Here is a 17,169-nt window from a genome sequence, read left to right as displayed (position 1 = left end):
TTATAATAAAACTAAGGATATTTACAAAATTTAGTTTATTTAATCCACAAATATACAATTCACGTATCTAATATACAGGTAAGGTCATTTTTAAATAATTCTGTAACATTTTGTTGAATATAAAAAGATAAATATCATAATTTATGACTAGGTTACATCAAAAAAACTATTGAGAACTACAGATCATTTAGTTACATATAACAATTATTATGGTATAAGTAGTAGGCAACTAATACTGAAAATAAGTGGCCACATTTTAACTGTTTTAATAAAAATATCTGATATTTTACAATAAAATCTTTAAACATATTGGAAATAACAATTATAAAAATAATTTTTCTATTTGTACTGGTAATATTTACCTCTTTTCAAAATTTACATATACATAGAATAAATCATTTTCACTAGACACCAGACAAAGTACCCACCCAAGAAACGGACAATACTAAAAAATTGAGAATGAATATTGACAATCCATATTCCAAATGGGCACTTCATCCATTTCTGCTTTAACAACACATTCGTCTTACATTTTATCATTTAAAGTAACATTTGTAATATCTTTAATGATCATCTCAGCAACTTGCCAAGCCATTTCCTCTTTCTTTTTGTTCTCCTCCTCCAAACTCACAAATTTTTTCATTACATTCTTTATTTTAAACTCTCCCCTATCTGGTTCAGGTTCAAATTCAGTTTCATACTTCCCCAAATGATTCACATGACCTAGTGATAATCTGTGCATCTTCTTCCTTTTCCAAAGTGCATCTGGATCATACAGTTCTCTTGTGTCTATGCTCATGTCTGTACATTTATCCTTTTTCTTCACACAATTTGGCTGAAGTTCTAAAGCTAAAAAGGTGTTGGTGCTAAAACTTTTTTCACTGCTACAATCTGAAGGCGAATATCTAGAATCCATGCAAGTAGCATAACCAGTTGATTGTACAGTGTTTATTAATTCTGATAAGTATTTATAAAACAGTTGTGAGGCTAAAAATGGTTTTAAATAATTTTCATCTAGCACCTTCTCAATAATTTTCAGTGGCAAATGAAAACAATCCAAAATCAAACCATTTTCACCACAAATGTTTTGTTCAACAGCAAATCTGACTTTATCAGAAAACCCTAAAGGACAATGTGCTTGCAAGGAAAAATATTTGTCATATAAAACCACAGCATCATTTTGTGCTTCAATTGGATCAAAGAATTCCTTCTGATCATGAAGTTGTTGCTGGAAATTTGTTGCAGCAATCCAAAACTCAAGAAGGCTCCTATGATTTTCTTGTTCTAAAAACTCCATGAAATAAAACAAGGCTGTTTCATTGTACAAAATGTCATCTAATACAACATTCCCACTGGTTAAAACATCGATTTGATGTTTACAATAGTAATCTGTCCCAAGAAATGCACCAAAATATTCAGACTCCATAACATTATACACAAATTGTTGAACACTTTTGAAACATTCCTCAGATAACACTTTTTCAGTGCTGCAAATATTTTCCATCACTTCCTTTCTTATTTCCTCATTACACTTTATATTGCATGTGGCCTCCTGAGCTATGTACTTCTTAAAAATTACAAGTGCATTTTCCACACTTTGTTGACTGCTGTCTTCCTGACTTTTTAACTTAACACTATTATCACTATTATCACATAATATATCATGACCAGTTCTTTCAGATATCGTTGCAGTAGAATAATCAAATAAACTGTTTGAATCTGCTGTAAAAGAGTCACAATCTGTGCTCACTGAAAGACTATCATGATCTACCTTAGTGTGTGGCACTGGGGAGAAATTTACATGAGACTTATTTTCTGAACTGGTCAGGTCAAGCTTAAATGATTCTATATCCAAGTAGCACATGATGTAGGCAGATGCATTCCTAGACTCCAAGTACTGAATAAAATAGGTCAAAGCACCTTTGTCTGCTAATATGTCTTGAAGGGTTTTTGAAAGATGAGTTTTCTCCTTTTTGAGCTCAAATTCATCTGAAAACCATTTTATAAGTTAAATTAAAATAAATTGAATTATTATAAACAACATACCAATGTCAAAGAGGCCTTCATCGTCATAGTTTGCCAAAGGGCCCTTGGTGTCCAAGTGGGGGTCAGAAGTTATGGGGACCGAAGCTATTGCAGTGCTATGTGTGTTGGCAATTATGCTCGGACTTGTGTTTGTACGATTTTGCGTTGAAACTAAAAATCACACGTAGTAAACACAAATCATAACAATGCATTAACCTAATTTCGGTACGGATGAACTGAAATATAAACAATTACCTGACTTCTTCCAAAAGCTTATCATTGTTCATGTTAGTATAAGTTTGGATCTCTCCAAAACAGTTTCTTGGCATTAAATCAGTAAATTTAGATACTCCTACGGTTAATTGTGCAGATAAACATTCTTAGCGAAATTATCATGTTTTGACAGTTTAACGTCACTGGAATGAATCTCGACAACGTCGTAGTGGCGCACAGTGGGAAAAAATTCAAGTAAAAATAATAAAAATATTGTTTTCTATTTTTCTTTAGATTAATCAACCAGACTTAAAATAAGTTGGTTTTCCGTACAGTTATTATTCTTATTCCTATACACACAAATATTTTTTTTATTTATTCGCACATTTTTTAGAGAAAATATAATTTAATTATTCGATGTATTTGTACTAACAAGTATTAAGTTTGTAATATTTTTTTTTAAGTTATATAAAGATTTAAGAATTATTATCCTTAAATTTATCCACATTTGCCCACGTGAAAATAATCTAAAAATAATTTTATTTTCAACTTTGCCTCTATTCTCGAGGACCCCAAAAATGAACTAATCCAAATACTTCTTCTATTTGCACTGTATTATTATAATTAGCCCGTTTTATCTTTGTACAAAAACAAAGACACTAAATCGGCAAGAAAGAAACGGTGTTAGTAAAAAGAGGAGGAACATATCAACTGATGCGCAACAGAGTGAGACGTCGAATTGCATTACGAAAACATTTCACCTTGTATGTGTACGACAAAAAATTTATCGTGATTAATAGTGACCTCATGAATTAAACTTCGTTGCATCGTGTTGCTTAAAGAAGTGCAAAAGTGCGTCGTCGGAAACGGGGAACGAAACAAAGCGACGCTATGTCGAAAATATCGAACAGATCAACCGACAGAGGTTATAAGGTTAGTTTTGTGGCCTAAATTTTGCGGCGAACGGCCGTTTTTAAACCGTTCTGTTATGTTACAGACCGTGGGCGATCACCAAAAATATCTGTCGCGCATCACCAAAACGCTGTATTATGGAAAATTGCCAAAAAACGATTCCCTCAGTTTGCCAGTAACAGGTGGGTCACACATCATCTGAGTGTCTTACAACAAATACGTAAATAACCATCTGGTTTCGTTGCTTACGTTGATGCTTGTTGCAGAATTGGCAGCTGAGCTGTTTTCTGAGGCACAAAGGGGCAAATCGATCCGAAGACTGCACTGCTACGATGCGGCGAAAATTTCGAGGAATGCATGTGTGTCACCATGTTCCCTGGTACTTGCTATGCTCTATTTGGAGCGTTTGAAGAAATGTAACCCAGATTATTTGGAACGAACAGCACCCTCTGAGCTGTTTTTGGTCTCTCTTGTAAGTGAAAATATCATATGGTATATGTGTATATTAATTAAGTACATTTTCAGATGGTATCAAGTAAATTTTTGTTTGATGACGGCGAATCTGATGAAGTTTATATTGACGAATGGGCTGCTTCTGGTGGAGTCACTGTTAAGGAACTAATAGCCATGGAAAGAGAATTCTTAAAAGCAATCGTAAGTATCCTTACTTTCACACCTTTAAATCACCATAAAAATCATCATTTTCTTAGGACTGGAATATCTATGTGGGGGAACTGAAATTTTGGAAGAAACTGAACGAAATAGAAACTACTTTAGCTGATAAACAAGGAAAGTCAAGGGGTTTTTTCACATACACTGAACTTGAATTGCTTCTGGATGCGTTCGAATTGTATAACTTCATACAATGCGTCATCGCCTTGTCCGTAATTCTAGCCGCTACGTACACTGTTGGAATTTTGTCACTGGCAGGATCAGTGTTTTTGAGTAGTCAAGTACCGGGAACAGCTTTGTACTCCAGAACATACCAGGAAACCCATGCTTTGAATGACAAGACTATGAATGACCACGTTTATGAGTATTCTTACAATGAAACTGATGAGACTGAAGTATGTAAGCATAAGAGTTTGGATGCCGTCGATGTTTTCAAGACGGGACTTCTACTGGCAACAATATCATGTGACAATTCGATTAAGGCTTCAGATGACAATAACTCCCAGACTGTGTCTTGGGATTGGTGGAGCGTACCGGCTATGAACTGGCTCGTCAGCACATCCGATTACATTGAACAATTTGAATTACCGCTCAGATATTTTCCTTCATTTCAAGAAAATTATCCGCTTAAGATGAAGCAATTTAAAATTGAGGATCGTTTGATTAAGGCCACCAAAACCAGAATACAAGATCAGATTGAAAACTCTTGGCATGAAGAATGGACTGACACAATAAAATACGGTCTCTTTTATAACAGGATCCTTCCCAGTTTGGTTTACACAGTCAAATCCTAAGTCCATAAATATTGTATATTTTTTATAAATATATGCTTGATTTTGTGGTTTATCTGACCTTATTGATGTATACTTTATTAATTTCTTGATTGATTTGTTTTAATAAATGAGTAATACTTGAAGTGTGATCAAAATTATCATGTACTCTTTTGGATTAAATATTTTATAATAAACTATTGGTTATTGAATTTTGCTTTTTTACTAAATTAGAATTTTATTTAGTTGGTAAGGGAAATAAGAAGAATACGTCAATTAAATTTATTTATTTAAAAATTCTACAAAATTTCTCTAAAAATTAATTACACTAGAAACAATTACTGCGTTTAAAGTGTTTTATTAATAGAACGTATAATTTGTGAAGTATTTATCAGTAATTATTCAATATTTTTAATAATAGTAGCTTTCATTTTACTTTCGAACTAATAACGAGACAAATATTGCTTTACATTGTAAAAATATCACACATTGGCAACACCGCTTAAATAGTTTGACACAGAGCACCTTTGACAGTTGTTTTCCCGATTTTCAATACAATAATTTCTATGGTAGTTACGATTTTGGCTCTGTCCTTATTTTCATTAAGGCTCATACGTCCAATATAAATAAAAGGTAATAAATACATGTAATAATTCATAACCTTAAACAAAGTGCGTTTCAGGCCTGATTGTTTATTATACGAATTGACTAAAAGGTTTTCATCACAATGTCTAAAGCCGGTGCCCCGTCTAACCCAAAAGCGGTCGCTCAAAAAACTTGGGAGCTCTCAAACAATGTAGAAATAGTGAGTTCAGTGGACGAAATTTACCGATATGACAAACAACAACAGCAAGACATTCTCGCTGCCAAACCATGGGATAAGGAGTAAGTACATAAATAATTGGCAGTGCTTAAAAAATTCACAGACATTTTTCAGCCCCTACTTCTTTAAGGACATAAAGATCTCTGCACTGGCCTTACTCAAAATGGTAATGCATGCAAGATCTGGAGGTACATTAGAAGTTATGGGTTTGATTCTTGGAAAGGTTGACGGCAACACGATGATCGTCATGGATTCGTTTGCCTTGCCGGTAGAAGGAACTGAAACTAGGGTAAATGCACAAGCTCAAGCCTATGAGTATATGAGTTCCTACATAGAAGCAGCGAAATTGGTTGGTCGACAAGAAAATGCCATTGGCTGGTACCACAGTCATCCTGGTTATGGATGTTGGTTGTCTGGAATAGATGTCAGCACTCAAATGCTTAACCAAAACTTCCAAGAACCTTTTGTTGCTATTGTGATTGATCCAGTACGTACAATATCTGCTGGAAAAGTGTGCCTGGGAGCATTCAGGACCTTTCCTAAGGGCTACAAGCCTGCTAATGAAGAACCATCTGAATACCAAACAATTCCTTTAAATAAAATAGAAGATTTTGGAGTGCATTGCAAGCAATATTACTCCCTGGAGGTGTCATATTTCAAATCTTCATTGGACAGGAGACTTTTGGATTCATTGTGGAACAAGTATTGGGTTAATACTCTCAGTTCTTCCAGTTTATTAACCAACGCAGATTACACGACTGGACAGATATTTGATCTATCAGAAAAATTGGAGCAATCAGAAGCAGCGATCGGTGGGAATATTTTTATATGTGGTAAAGATCATTTCTAACTTAATTTTGGCATTTTGTAGGTCGTGGCGGTTTTATTGTTGGAGGTACCGATCCCCATGAAAAAAGAACAGAGGATAAATTGTTGAAAGCGACAAAGGACAGTTGTAAAACAACCATAGAAATAATTCATGGTTTAATGGCACAAATGATCAAGGACAGATTATTTAACAGCTGCAAGCCAAACAATAATATAACTAGTTAAATCATGTATTTAGTTTTATTTGTATTTAAAAATTTCTTCTCACTGATTGATTAATTATTGAAAATCTTTAATAAAAACATTTTTATGAATGATTTAGTTTTATTTTCTCTTCTATCCCTTTATAATTCTATATTATGAATAAATAATTTTAATTTTACACCTGTGCAGCAGTTAAACATATTTGAAATATAAATTAAAATTATATTTTTATTATTTTGCTAGAACAAATTTATAAAATATTGCATTTAATCGTCTTATTTATCTTTAATAAAATGTTTTATGAATAATTAATTAAGTATGCATAAATAAATATGAAATAGTTGTTCAAAATGTATAACAAAAACAAAATTAACCCCATAAATATAATTCGTTTGAGCAGTTTATTACGATTATCGTCCAAATTGAGATGCGCACGCGCCCCAGTACAAATACTACGTGATCTGTCAAATCGTTGTCATTCGCGAATAGCCCGTTTGTGCGTCAACGTCTGTTTTGTTTATAAAAATTTCTGTGATGTGTTGAATGAAAACACGAACAATGTCGGCCAAAATAGTGATAAATCGCAACGTTAGGACTTTGTGGACGCAAGTGCAACCGAATGGAGTGCTGTTAAAACAGACCGCCAAATATACCAACTATCCAGTGTGTATTTACAAGAGGAGGGACCGTTCAAATTTTGTGGTAAAGTGTAAATTCAGTGTGAACTCGCCGCAGTGCGGTTCCGCCGGCAGGGCCGAAACGACGAGCACGACACAGGGCCTCACCAAATTGCAGGCGGAAGAATTAATTCTTCGTCTGAACGGCGAAGAAAGAAACATACTTCTCGGCGCCCTGCACGAATACCAATCAAAATTAGTCAAAGACGAATACGAAGGTAAAACTGACAGGTATTTCTGTTGTCTCCTGTGTCCTCCGTTTGTTAATTTTAACCGTGCGTCGATGTCGTAACTCGCAAATTTAATTTATTATTATTTTTTTTTTTGTTTCCACCACACACCACTACGTAATTTGTTTATATGCAGATTGGTCCGGTATTATCTGGATGATGAGAGAAGTACGCTCAATCTGTTATTTATAGCATTACCTGTGATTTCTTTCAAATAATTCGTGTATGAGTCAAGGAATTATTCAAATTATGATGTCAGGGACTTCGAATGTATTGTGAATTGGTTCCACGAAATTCTAGAAGAGTATAACTTGCAACATGTAACAGGCATCAGGGTACCTTTAAATTTAATATATTGGCGCCTAGTTGTGCACCACACATTTCCGTACAGAATTATATTAAGGTCAGATAAGTTTCAGGTCACATAAATACGCTATATCTATGTGTGTTTAGGACAAGGTTTCTCGGTAATATGCCACAGATGTTGGTTGTAAAAGAAATGAAACCGCCAAAGACATTTACAATCTGTCCGGTTCATTCATGCCCATTGAAAAATTGCAGCAGTAACGTTCCAAAATATTTTTAGCACCTCACGTGTAGGTTTTAAAAGTATTTTTCAGAATTGTTTTATAACGTGAATATGTGTCTGGCCCAAAAAAAAAACAGCACAGCTAAAATTAGCCTCAATTTATGACTGAACAACGCATTTATATTAATAATTAAGTTGAAGTAATGTAAAATTATTTATAGCTGTAATAAAAGGTGTTTCTTGTGTTTCTTTTAGTAATGTGTAAAGAGGTATAAAGAAAAATAGGAAACACATATTCTTCGAAAGGATCCATAAATATTTAATGGCTACATTGGATATTTCAATTTACAACATGAGACTTGTTCAATTTGCTACTATCTATTCAGTTTCATCATCGTGCATTTCAGAAATAGGAAATTTCCAGCCAGTGCATTATGTCAGGCTGTCGCCAACAGACATTTCCAACGAAGAGACACCTGTTACAACAATCTCCTCAATCCCACAGCGGCAATTCACATTGCAATTTGCATATATATTCAACGACTCAAACAATTCGCTTTAATTTCCTGTTTGAAGACTCTTTTGTACCGACAAAGGCACTGAGGAACTCACGTGTAATTTGCTTTATTCATGGTGCTAGGAGACATTCATAATTACTCATCAATTTTAGGTTTTAATGTTGTTTATTTAAAATGTTAGTTAGGTTCTAGAGGAATCTAAATGTTATCGTGTGCTTGACCTGCACAATTTATTTTGGACCGCCGTCGGTGTTGGTTTTAATGTATCTTAAGATAAAAATTCGGTAGTACTTCGTAAAACAGTTTGATCTATTAAATATTATCAGTGTCACATTTTGGTGACTTGTTTGAACTTTAGAACAATAATTTATTAATATACTAGGTCCAATTTAGACGATTAAATTATTGATCACAATTTTAATTACTCTATTTTATGACTTCTTGAATGAGCTTTATTCATAAATATAGAACCATTTTTCAGGTCAGTAAACTTTTCCACTAAAGTGAATTTAAATCAATAACTTATTTAATTTCCAACAAAGAAATAAAAAGAACATATGCGTCTGCCTTCGGAAACTTCGTTTGGCATTGGTCCAACTTTTATATTCCTCTATAAATACGTTGTTTAATTCGTCTATGAATTGTTGTATTATTAATTTAGAAACGTTTTACGTCTATGTGAAATAAAATTTAATCAATCACTTTAATAGTTTCCTCTGAAATTTCTACATTAAGGGAGTCGTTCATTCTTCACTGTCTGATCACACCATAAAATGGCTTTTTGTGACTGGTTTTATCTTAAAGCAACCCGCAAGAAAACGTTGCTAGTACATTAGGCACTGTTATTAATGATTTACCAAATTTACAACCCATCAGCTATTTTAGAACTTGACGATTAATCGTATTGGATAATGTAAACAGTCTTTGCACATTTTAACGTACATTTTTAGGCCGGAAACCCTAAATAAATACACGGTTTCAGATCGCATCGAACATCTACGTGCTACATGTTGCAATTTATTTCCCATTTTGGAATTCTAGGAGGGCATAAACGTACAGGAGAAGCCCCATTGTTATGCTATACATGTTAGGTAAATTCTACCCGTTTGATTAGGTCAGTTGGCGGCTTCGAGGTGGCGTAGCAAATATGGGCGGCCGAGCAAACTGCCCAGCCTGGGCGACGTCGATCCCACCGGCACGTACTGTCCCGTGCCCGAGGATTGGCTCCAGAAGAAGTTCGGTACGAGGCGAGAGATTTTTTTATAGGGTCAAGGGATATTTTTACTAACATTAGTCTCTAGAATTGTTGCTGTTATTACTAACGTTGGGTTCAGGTGTGGCTGGTGTCTAGGATTGTGACTCAACTGCAAATTTCTTAAGATAAATCGATATATTGGCCCACTTCTCTGAACTTATTGCATTTTTATTGAATCTAATTTTAAACGAAATTCGTTCTATTCCTGGGCACCAAGCGTTTACGAGTCGTGTTTGTAATTTAAGCCGTTCCATAGTTTTAATCTAGTTCATGTAAATTACCTTCGACGTTTTATAGGTAGAGCATCATCGTCCTCGAGAAAGTTGCATGGCAATTTCAGGGATCAATGAGAATTTTGACAAGTTTGTGCATGACGTTCAACGTAAACTTGACCTAAAACAACTTTATTGATCTGATGCAAATTTTCATCGTATTTCCATTTTTACGATTTGGACATATTACACAGATTATATTATTTTAGTTGTAGCTATATGCATGCCATTTGCTTTTTGTTAACCTAGTTTTAGCTTTTTAATAAACAAATGTATTCGTACTTTAAGAAAAGAGAAAACTTTTAAAAGTTTATGGAGAATGGAGAAAGGTAACTATTTAGTATTTTTACAGCAAATATAATTACTTTTTTAATTTATCTTGAACAAAATTTCATTTAAATTTAATTGTGCTGAAACATACAGAGTGTTCCATTGAAAATAACAAAGTTATGGATAAGATGTACAAAAATATAAGTAAATAAAGAACACCCTGTATGTGGAAGTAATAATAATGACTCCTTATTGGAGGGTTCTTAGTTAACATGTATGCCAAAATTGAACTATCCAGGATCAAAATTAATGGCTTCCCAGACATTTTAGTTAGACCATCAAATTGTTAAAAATTTTGGGAAGAAATTAATAGCTCAAAACTATTGGGTTTGGGTATAAACACTTTATTTGCAAATATATGTAGAATTTAAAAATGCAAAAATAGATTGAAAATATATCAAAGTGGATGAAATGAAATTTTGTTCAAAATAAATTAGGCAAGTAGTTTAAATCAAGTTGTAGCTACAATAAAAATTTCAAATCAATATTCTATTTACCATAAACTTTTAATAGCCCCTTTTAATCACCCTCTATAAATAAACTAATTCAAATAGATTATTTTCCTCTAAAGTACAAATAAATCGTAATTTTAACAAAAAACACTTTTGTAAGTTCAACTTGAGCATTCCTATTCAAGTTTTTTAGCCTTGACAATTTTCATCACGTACAGAGATAACTGACTTTGTATAAAAATATGTGTTTGTAAACATTATCGATATCTAAATCACTTCCAGTCCAAGTTGAATTTGCAAATCTTTACGTGCAGGGCGGTTGTTAATCGATAACGCGTTTTATGTAGGGCAACATGCGTTTGTAAACACCTGACGTTCATTGCATGAATCTCCCGAGATTTGTCAATGGAAAATCGAGTTTGATGAAATTCATGAAACTCCCTACGGGCTAAAACTTTGTACAATCGTAACTGAGATTAACGGTGCATGTCTGGAGATGTTTCAATTGTAAATTTCATTGAAAACCGTGAATAAATTGTCTAAAAATAGAATGGGAGCATCGATTCGTAAATCTTTTATGGTATTTGACAGTTTTATTTTACCCTGCGGGACCATTACTCTGTATAATTCTATGGGATGTGACATTCTCAGGATGCACAAGGGAATTTTATGTCTTATAAAATATACATTGTAGAAAATGTATTATTTTTAGTATTATATGCTTTAAAAGTAATTAAATTATCAATTAGCAACTGCTTCTCTAAAGGGAGTGCTTATTAACTAGAATTACAAAATGTTGCAGAATAATCACAGAATTTTAAATTAATGTTTCAGCTGAATCAGTTCCTAAACCAACTACGAAAAACCTAGTCGACAGTAAGTAAATTTCCTTCATCCCAATTAGTATTTCTAATAGGTACAATTGTTCCTTAACAAACCCAAATCGTAGATTCTCTTTGATCCCCACAATTATACGGTAACGGTTCAAATGCACCTTTAGAATCGTTAAAAAGGTCCTGGAAGATTTAGATGCACTTACAGTCCAAAGCACGTCTATCGATTTCAGGAATGCAATTTAGTCAACCGTTCAGAATTGTTTTATTTTTCAGTCGCCATCGCAAACTCCATTCCTTTCATCGGATTCGGATTCCTCGACAATTTCTTCATGCTGTTTTTTGTGAGTGTCTGCCAATGAATATGTGATGGGTATTTTATTGCTTGGATTTTAGGGAGACTACATCGATATCTACCTCGGTTCGTACTTTTGCCTGACCACAATGGGCGCTGCAGCCTTGGGCAACACCCTCTCCGACATACTGGGCATAGGCACGGCGTTCTACGTGGAACGCCTGGCCAACAAAATCGGTTTCAGTCCGCCGAAACTGTCGCCCATCCAGATGGACATGAGCTGCTCGAGGAACGCGGCCAATTTCGGCAGAGTGCTGGGCGTCACTTTGGGTTGTTTGTTGGGCATGTGTCCGTTGCTGTTCAGGACGAAGAGCAAGGAGGACGATGAGGACGAGGAGAAGGAAGAATCGGTGGATGGAAAGTTGGCAGAGGCGACTTAAATCGGGTCGGTTGGACGAGCTCATAATTTGAGTGGTGCTAAAACGTAGGTTTAGATGGACGAGTACAATTCATAAATTTTAATCGATATTATAAATTATAACGTGTAACGGAGAATTTAAGCCGTGCGTTTCAGCACGATTCAGTGCCATTTTTTTAGTTTATTTATTATATAGTCATATGGTTGTGAACCATGTTCCGCATGTACAAACCCCGTAAGATAAAATTAAATGCATCATATATTGTGAAGACATATCGCCAGTCAATTTTATTTGTCTGTGTCGGTAGTTTATTCGACGTGGATAGCCGTGTCTGTTTTATTTGGTTCCAACGTTTTTAGTTTATACGACCAATTTTACGTGAGAGCGTAGTTATTTGAAAATATTATATAGTATTTCCATCCATCCACAGAAGTGGAATTATTAGTAAAGACAACATTGTAATGTTGTAGCTTAAAATAGACAAATCAAATAGAACAATGTATATGTAAATCTATTATTGTAGAATAATTTTATTACCAATCAGTGTTGTTGCAATTATCAGCAGTTAAGACTAAGAAATACTATATTGTATAATTTTGAAGTATGCAAGATTCTTGGTCTCAATTGATCCTTTTAATATAAACATCCCTACCTGTCATGTTGTCTTTTAAATTTTTTACATGTGTTCATATATTCATAAGATGTTAATTAACTTATTTGTTATATTTATTTGTTTTTACTTATTAATGGTTTATAGATCGTTTTTAAGTAATTTGGATGATTAGAGCTTAATAGCTTTTGTAGTCTTAATAGTGAAATTTTAATGAGATTAGTTTCCATCTATAATCAATTTTAATTTGATGAAGTACTAAAGATTCATTTATTTTATTCAACTGGTTTTATATAATGATTAATTAATCTACCTAATTAGATTTATTATCTATTATCTGAGATTATACAACTTTTATTTATAAATGACATTTCATTAAAAATGTTACTAAGCTAAATATTTAATTAATTTACACATCATTTTTGTCATAAATGTGCAAATTTTAGACCTTTTCTGAAGGGAATGGACAGTTAAACATTAAGCTTAAACTGTTAATTTAGCTCAATTTTTAGCACAAAGTGATAGTTGTTGAATTATGTAAATAATAGTTATTATTCGCATTATTACAACTATATGTGCAATTTTAAATGGTTCCTTATGCAATATCTACATTAGTAGCAGCAATAATATCAAATATTTCACAGGGTTTTTAAAGCTTTTATACTATATTGGAGCTTGTTAATTGTTTATATTTAAATATATTTTACCTATTAATCAAATTTATTATATACCCTTGTTTCAAAATCCTTATAACTATGTTAATAATTTTCAATAAATCCTGCCAGTTTTATATAATAAGAAATTGTCTATACGAATAGATTTTAGGAGTAAGATATTTCCAAATCTACAGTGACTTAGTGAAACTATTTTTCTAATCTGTATTGTGTCATTGTAAATCTTATGATGTATATGATGTTGAAGAATGGTCCATTTGGAGAGCTTGGCTTATTGTGTAAAATTTGTCAGTACAAAATATACAAAAATAAATTTGTGTTACATTACAATTTGTTTATTTTTCCTAACATCCACAATGACTACATAAAATGCGAAATCAAATTAGGGCGCTTAAATTTCATGAAATTTGAGAGACATCTGTTGCCCCTTTTTATAACACAAAATCGAGACCAAGCTTATGAGAAGTTATCTGTAATTTAAGGGTATGTCTAAATAAGGCATTGTAAATAAGCTGCTGCAAAACAAATAATTTATTTAAATAATTGGTTGTATCCTTCGAATAATCAAGTGAGTTGCACACACTTTGCTCTGTTTATTTATTATATTCAAATAAACTAATAAGTTTAACGTTTTAAATTACATCATCACATTAATTAAATCATATAAATGTTGAAAAGTAAGGTAATTATAATACAGGAACGTGGAACCTTCGTCAAATTTAAAGTTGAAGGTCTGTGATATCATTCTTGTTTTTAACTTGCAGTGAACCATGGAGAAACAGTCGAAAGTCAAGTCAAGAAAAAAGTTTGTGCATCCAGTTTTCCATTTGCAAACGAAAAACGACGATGATACACACATTACCAAAGATGTAATCAAACAGGTGAAGAAAACTGGTAGGCTCAATCTATCTTCCAAACATTTAGTCAATGGTTTGTAATTCTTTAAATGTTACGGTGCATGACGTACATTGTTGTTGTTATAGTGCCACCAAAAATGTTCAGTATGTATGATATGGAAGAAGATAGAGCAGTAACAATTGATTTTAATAGCTCCCTGAAGGATGATGAAGCCTGGTGGTCTGTAAAACCTTTAACACACCTGGATCTCAGCTCAAATGTATTGACCAGTATTAATGAAGAGATTGGAATGTTTCAAGATTTAGTCTCACTTAATGTAAGTGTTTATTAATAGTCTTGCAAATAAAGGAAATAATATTAAATATTATTTACAAGACAAAATTGAGTTATTATAAGTAATATGCATGATTTAAATGACTAAAAATAGGTGTGATTCTAATAAGTATTACTAAACATGGTTCATAAATTTTTCTATTTACTACATTAAACAGTTATTTATTATCCCTAATTTGTACAATTTATTAAATAATTGTGTAAAGTTTTACTAATTTATTTTAATAATATTAATAAATTTACAAACTGTAAACAAAAACTTATGAAACTATATATTAAAATAATTAATAGATATATATTTGTAACATAAATTTCTGAATTTTTAATTTTCAGCTCCAAGACAATAACATTAGTGAGTTGCCTAAGTGTATTGGAAACTTGAAACAATTAACAAAACTTAATTTGAACCATAACAAGATTAACAAATTGCCTGATGAACTATGTACTCTAACTGAACTAAAAATATTTTCTGTAAGCTACAACCATTTGGAACAGTTACCTGAGGCGTTTCCTGATTTGGTGATGTTGCAAAAATTGGTTAGTATTTATAAAAATGTGCAGGGTAGTATAATAATAAAAATGATTTGTTGTTTAAAATTCTAGGATTTATCTAACAACTGTATCTCTAATCTACCTTCTGGTTTAGGTTTTCTAATTCGTCTTACTGAGATTAACTTTTCAAACAACAAATTAAGGGAGCTTCCTCCTGACATTGTTAACTTAAGGGGTAATTCTGTCATGAATTCTTTCTTACAAGGTTTTATATATTGTTTGTAGATTTGCTGAAGTTGGACCTCCGACATAATAATTTGCAAGCTCTACCAGACATGGGAGAAATGAGAAAACTACAGATATTATATGCTACTCACAATGATATAACTGAAATCCCTAGTTTTCAAGGTTGTGATCAAGTTCAAGAATTATATTTTGGAAACAATTACATTAAAGTAATATTTTATTAAATTATTTATTAACTATTTTTGATTTTTATGAGTTTCCAGGAAATACCTGAAGATTTTTGTGAACATTTGATGCACTTAAAAATACTGGAATTAAGAGACAACCAAATTGAAACCATACCTGAAAATTTTTGTTTGCCCCACTTAATTAACTTAGATTTAACCAACAATGAATTAACAAGGTTTTGAATTCAGATTTTGCCATTATTTTAATGGATAATAAATAGTTTATTTTAGCATTCCTAACAATTTCGCAACTTTCCCACATTTACAAACTCTGAAGCTAGAAGGCAACAAACTTAGACAAATTAGAACTGATATTATTAAAGCAGGCACAACCAGAATATTACAACATTTGAGGGAAAAACAAAAGGAAAGTCAAGAAAGTACAATAACACCAAAGGTATCTTTGGAAGAAGGGCAATTTCCAGACAGATTTACCATGAGAAATGGTAATATGTTGAATTTGGCAATGAAAAATATCTCACACATTCCAGATGAATGTTTTAATGAAGCTAAGGAAGCTAATGTCACCATTGTTGATATTTGCAAAAACATTTTCACAGAGGTTCCTTCAGGGTATGAAAACCTAGAAAATAATTATACTAAATTATTTATTTGATTGTAGTTTGAAGCTCATCATTGGAAACATCACAGAACTCAACTTGTCCTTCAATCATATAAAATTTCTGCCTGAATGGCTAAGTGAATGTGACAAATTGAAGTATTGCAATTTGTCTAATAATTTATTGGATAGCCTTCCTGAATCCATGGGACAAATGGTGTATCTAAGAGAGCTGGTACTTTCAAATAACAGGTATTTTTAATAAAATATTCTTAAAATATAAATATTTACAATTGTTTTAAGGTTTGTGTCAATTCCTGGATGTGTCTATGAGATGGTGGGACTTGAAATACTTTTGGTGAATGATAATTCTTTGTCAGACATAAACATTGAAGGACTTAAAATGCTTACCAGATTGGCTACATTAGATTTATCAAACAATAATATAGCCCATGTGCCTCCAGAACTAGGAAATTTGACACAAATAAGGTAAAACTATAAATAATTAAGTATAATATATCCATATGTTTTTATTATTTCAGACATATTGAACTCAGGGGAAATTCATTTAGGCAGCCAAGATATGCTATACTTGAACAAGGTACAGAATCAGTATTATCTTATTTAAGAGATAGAATTCCAAAGTGATAGATTTTATTTACTGAACATTAGTCTAGTCAAATTGCTTTGAAATTTAAGGCCATATGTAAGTTTAAATATTGTGTTATTGTTGATATTTTTATTATTTGCCTATTGTGTTTTTATCCTTATTTTATAATGTGTTATTTTATGGTTTATTGTGTGTAAAATGAAGATGATGTAATTTTTTAACATAATTTATTCACTATTAAATGTCACACTAACAGTTTGATAATTAAAAATAGAAAACACCGCAATATTTTGTTTTAATTAA

The 17,169-nt window shown here is 32.4% G+C and overlaps 5 protein-coding genes across 9 annotated transcripts; 4 read left to right on the top strand and 1 right to left on the bottom strand.

Annotated features, from left to right (window-relative positions):
• Positions 1-18: 18 nt before the first annotated feature.
• On the bottom strand, positions 19-2,446 carry LOC109605802 (A-kinase anchor protein 10, mitochondrial). Its single transcript, XM_020022394.2, has 3 exons — positions 2,281-2,446; positions 2,047-2,196; positions 19-1,989 (listed from the first exon to the last, which is right to left on the bottom strand). The coding sequence occupies exons 1-3, from the start codon at positions 2,303-2,305 to the stop codon at positions 527-529; spliced, it is 1,638 nt and encodes a 545-aa protein (XP_019877953.1). The 5' UTR covers positions 2,306-2,446; the 3' UTR covers positions 19-526.
• A 537-nt stretch (positions 2,447-2,983) lies between these two features.
• Positions 2,984-4,804, top strand: LOC109605804 (protein CNPPD1). The gene is made up of 5 exons (XM_020022396.2): positions 2,984-3,171; positions 3,236-3,332; positions 3,417-3,622; positions 3,676-3,804; positions 3,861-4,804. Exons 1-5 carry the CDS (start codon positions 3,130-3,132, stop codon positions 4,614-4,616), a joined length of 1,230 nt encoding a protein of 409 aa, XP_019877955.1. The 5' UTR covers positions 2,984-3,129; the 3' UTR covers positions 4,617-4,804.
• Positions 4,805-5,039: 235 nt separating this feature from the next.
• Positions 5,040-6,557, top strand: LOC109605803 (COP9 signalosome complex subunit 5). Of its 2 annotated transcripts, none has more exons than XM_049968283.1 (4): positions 5,040-5,225; positions 5,265-5,477; positions 5,530-6,227; positions 6,287-6,557. In XM_049968283.1, exons 2-4 carry the CDS (start codon positions 5,320-5,322, stop codon positions 6,466-6,468), a joined length of 1,038 nt encoding a protein of 345 aa, XP_049824240.1. In that variant the 5' UTR covers positions 5,040-5,225; positions 5,265-5,319; the 3' UTR covers positions 6,469-6,557. The 2 variants fall into 2 exon arrangements, with proteins under 2 accessions (XP_049824240.1, XP_019877954.1); XM_020022395.2 differs by having other exon boundaries at positions 5,041-5,225; positions 5,275-5,477.
• A 376-nt stretch (positions 6,558-6,933) lies between these two features.
• Positions 6,934-13,586, top strand: LOC109605809 (transmembrane protein 65). 2 transcript variants are annotated; one of them, XM_049968284.1, is made up of 5 exons: positions 6,934-7,342; positions 9,516-9,641; positions 11,545-11,586; positions 11,820-11,887; positions 11,940-13,586. In XM_049968284.1, exons 1-5 carry the CDS (start codon positions 6,991-6,993, stop codon positions 12,276-12,278), a joined length of 927 nt encoding a protein of 308 aa, XP_049824241.1. In that variant the 5' UTR covers positions 6,934-6,990; the 3' UTR covers positions 12,279-13,586. The 2 variants fall into 2 exon arrangements, with proteins under 2 accessions (XP_049824241.1, XP_019877965.2); XM_020022406.2 differs by lacking the exon at positions 9,516-9,641.
• On the top strand, positions 12,250-17,152 carry LOC126264121 (leucine-rich repeat-containing protein 40-like). Of its 3 annotated transcripts, none has more exons than XM_020022403.2 (11): positions 12,250-12,322; positions 14,306-14,471; positions 14,525-14,715; positions 15,066-15,269; positions 15,336-15,459; positions 15,510-15,679; positions 15,734-15,873; positions 15,929-16,270; positions 16,320-16,508; positions 16,560-16,745; positions 16,799-17,152. In XM_020022403.2, exons 2-11 carry the CDS (start codon positions 14,312-14,314, stop codon positions 16,902-16,904), a joined length of 1,812 nt encoding a protein of 603 aa, XP_019877962.1. In that variant the 5' UTR covers positions 12,250-12,322; positions 14,306-14,311; the 3' UTR covers positions 16,905-17,152. The 3 variants fall into 3 exon arrangements, with proteins under 3 accessions (XP_019877962.1, XP_019877961.1, XP_019877963.1); XM_020022402.2 differs by lacking the exon at positions 12,250-12,322 and adding an exon at positions 14,029-14,109; XM_020022404.2 differs by lacking the exon at positions 12,250-12,322 and adding an exon at positions 14,083-14,223.
• The last annotated feature ends 17 nt before the right edge of the window (positions 17,153-17,169 follow it).

The sequence above is a fragment of the Aethina tumida genome, chromosome 5 (genome assembly GCF_024364675.1).
Source record: "Aethina tumida isolate Nest 87 chromosome 5, icAetTumi1.1, whole genome shotgun sequence".
Classification (NCBI taxonomy): domain Eukaryota; kingdom Metazoa; phylum Arthropoda; class Insecta; order Coleoptera; family Nitidulidae; genus Aethina; species Aethina tumida.
Note: the sequence above shows the minus strand (reverse complement) of the source record. Positions and strands in the feature narration are given on the sequence as shown.

Coding starts and splice junctions, on each gene's coding strand:
- LOC109605802 (XM_020022394.2), bottom strand. CDS start 2,305: ATGATAAGCTTTTGGAAGAAGTCAG. Junction 2,197..2,280: donor AAGCTTTTGGAAGAAGTCAG/GTAATTGTTTAT, acceptor TGTGATTTTTAG/TTTCAACGCAAAATCGTACA. Junction 1,990..2,046: donor TGAAGGCCTCTTTGACATTG/GTATGTTGTTTA, acceptor AATGGTTTTCAG/ATGAATTTGAGCTCAAAAAG.
- LOC109605804 (XM_020022396.2), top strand. CDS start 3,130: ATGTCGAAAATATCGAACAGATCAACCGACAGAGGTTATAAG. Junction 3,172..3,235: donor CAACCGACAGAGGTTATAAG/GTTAGTTTTGTG, acceptor GTTATGTTACAG/ACCGTGGGCGATCACCAAAA. Junction 3,333..3,416: donor CCTCAGTTTGCCAGTAACAG/GTGGGTCACACA, acceptor TGCTTGTTGCAG/AATTGGCAGCTGAGCTGTTT.
- LOC109605803 (XM_049968283.1), top strand. CDS start 5,320: ATGTCTAAAGCCGGTGCCCCGTCTAACCCAAAAGCGGTCGCTCAAAAA. Junction 5,478..5,529: donor GCCAAACCATGGGATAAGGA/GTAAGTACATAA, acceptor GACATTTTTCAG/CCCCTACTTCTTTAAGGACA. Junction 6,228..6,286: donor GCAATCAGAAGCAGCGATCG/GTGGGAATATTT, acceptor GGCATTTTGTAG/GTCGTGGCGGTTTTATTGTT.
- LOC109605809 (XM_049968284.1), top strand. CDS start 6,991: ATGAAAACACGAACAATGTCGGCCAAAATAGTGATAAATCGCAACGTT. Junction 9,642..11,544: donor TTGGCTCCAGAAGAAGTTCG/GTACGAGGCGAG, acceptor TTAATGTTTCAG/CTGAATCAGTTCCTAAACCA. Junction 11,587..11,819: donor TACGAAAAACCTAGTCGACA/GTAAGTAAATTT, acceptor TTTATTTTTCAG/TCGCCATCGCAAACTCCATT.
- LOC126264121 (XM_020022403.2), top strand. CDS start 14,312: ATGGAGAAACAGTCGAAAGTCAAGTCAAGAAAAAAGTTTGTGCATCCA. Junction 14,472..14,524: donor TTCCAAACATTTAGTCAATG/GTTTGTAATTCT, acceptor TTGTTGTTATAG/TGCCACCAAAAATGTTCAGT. Junction 16,746..16,798: donor GGAAATTTGACACAAATAAG/GTAAAACTATAA, acceptor TTATTATTTCAG/ACATATTGAACTCAGGGGAA.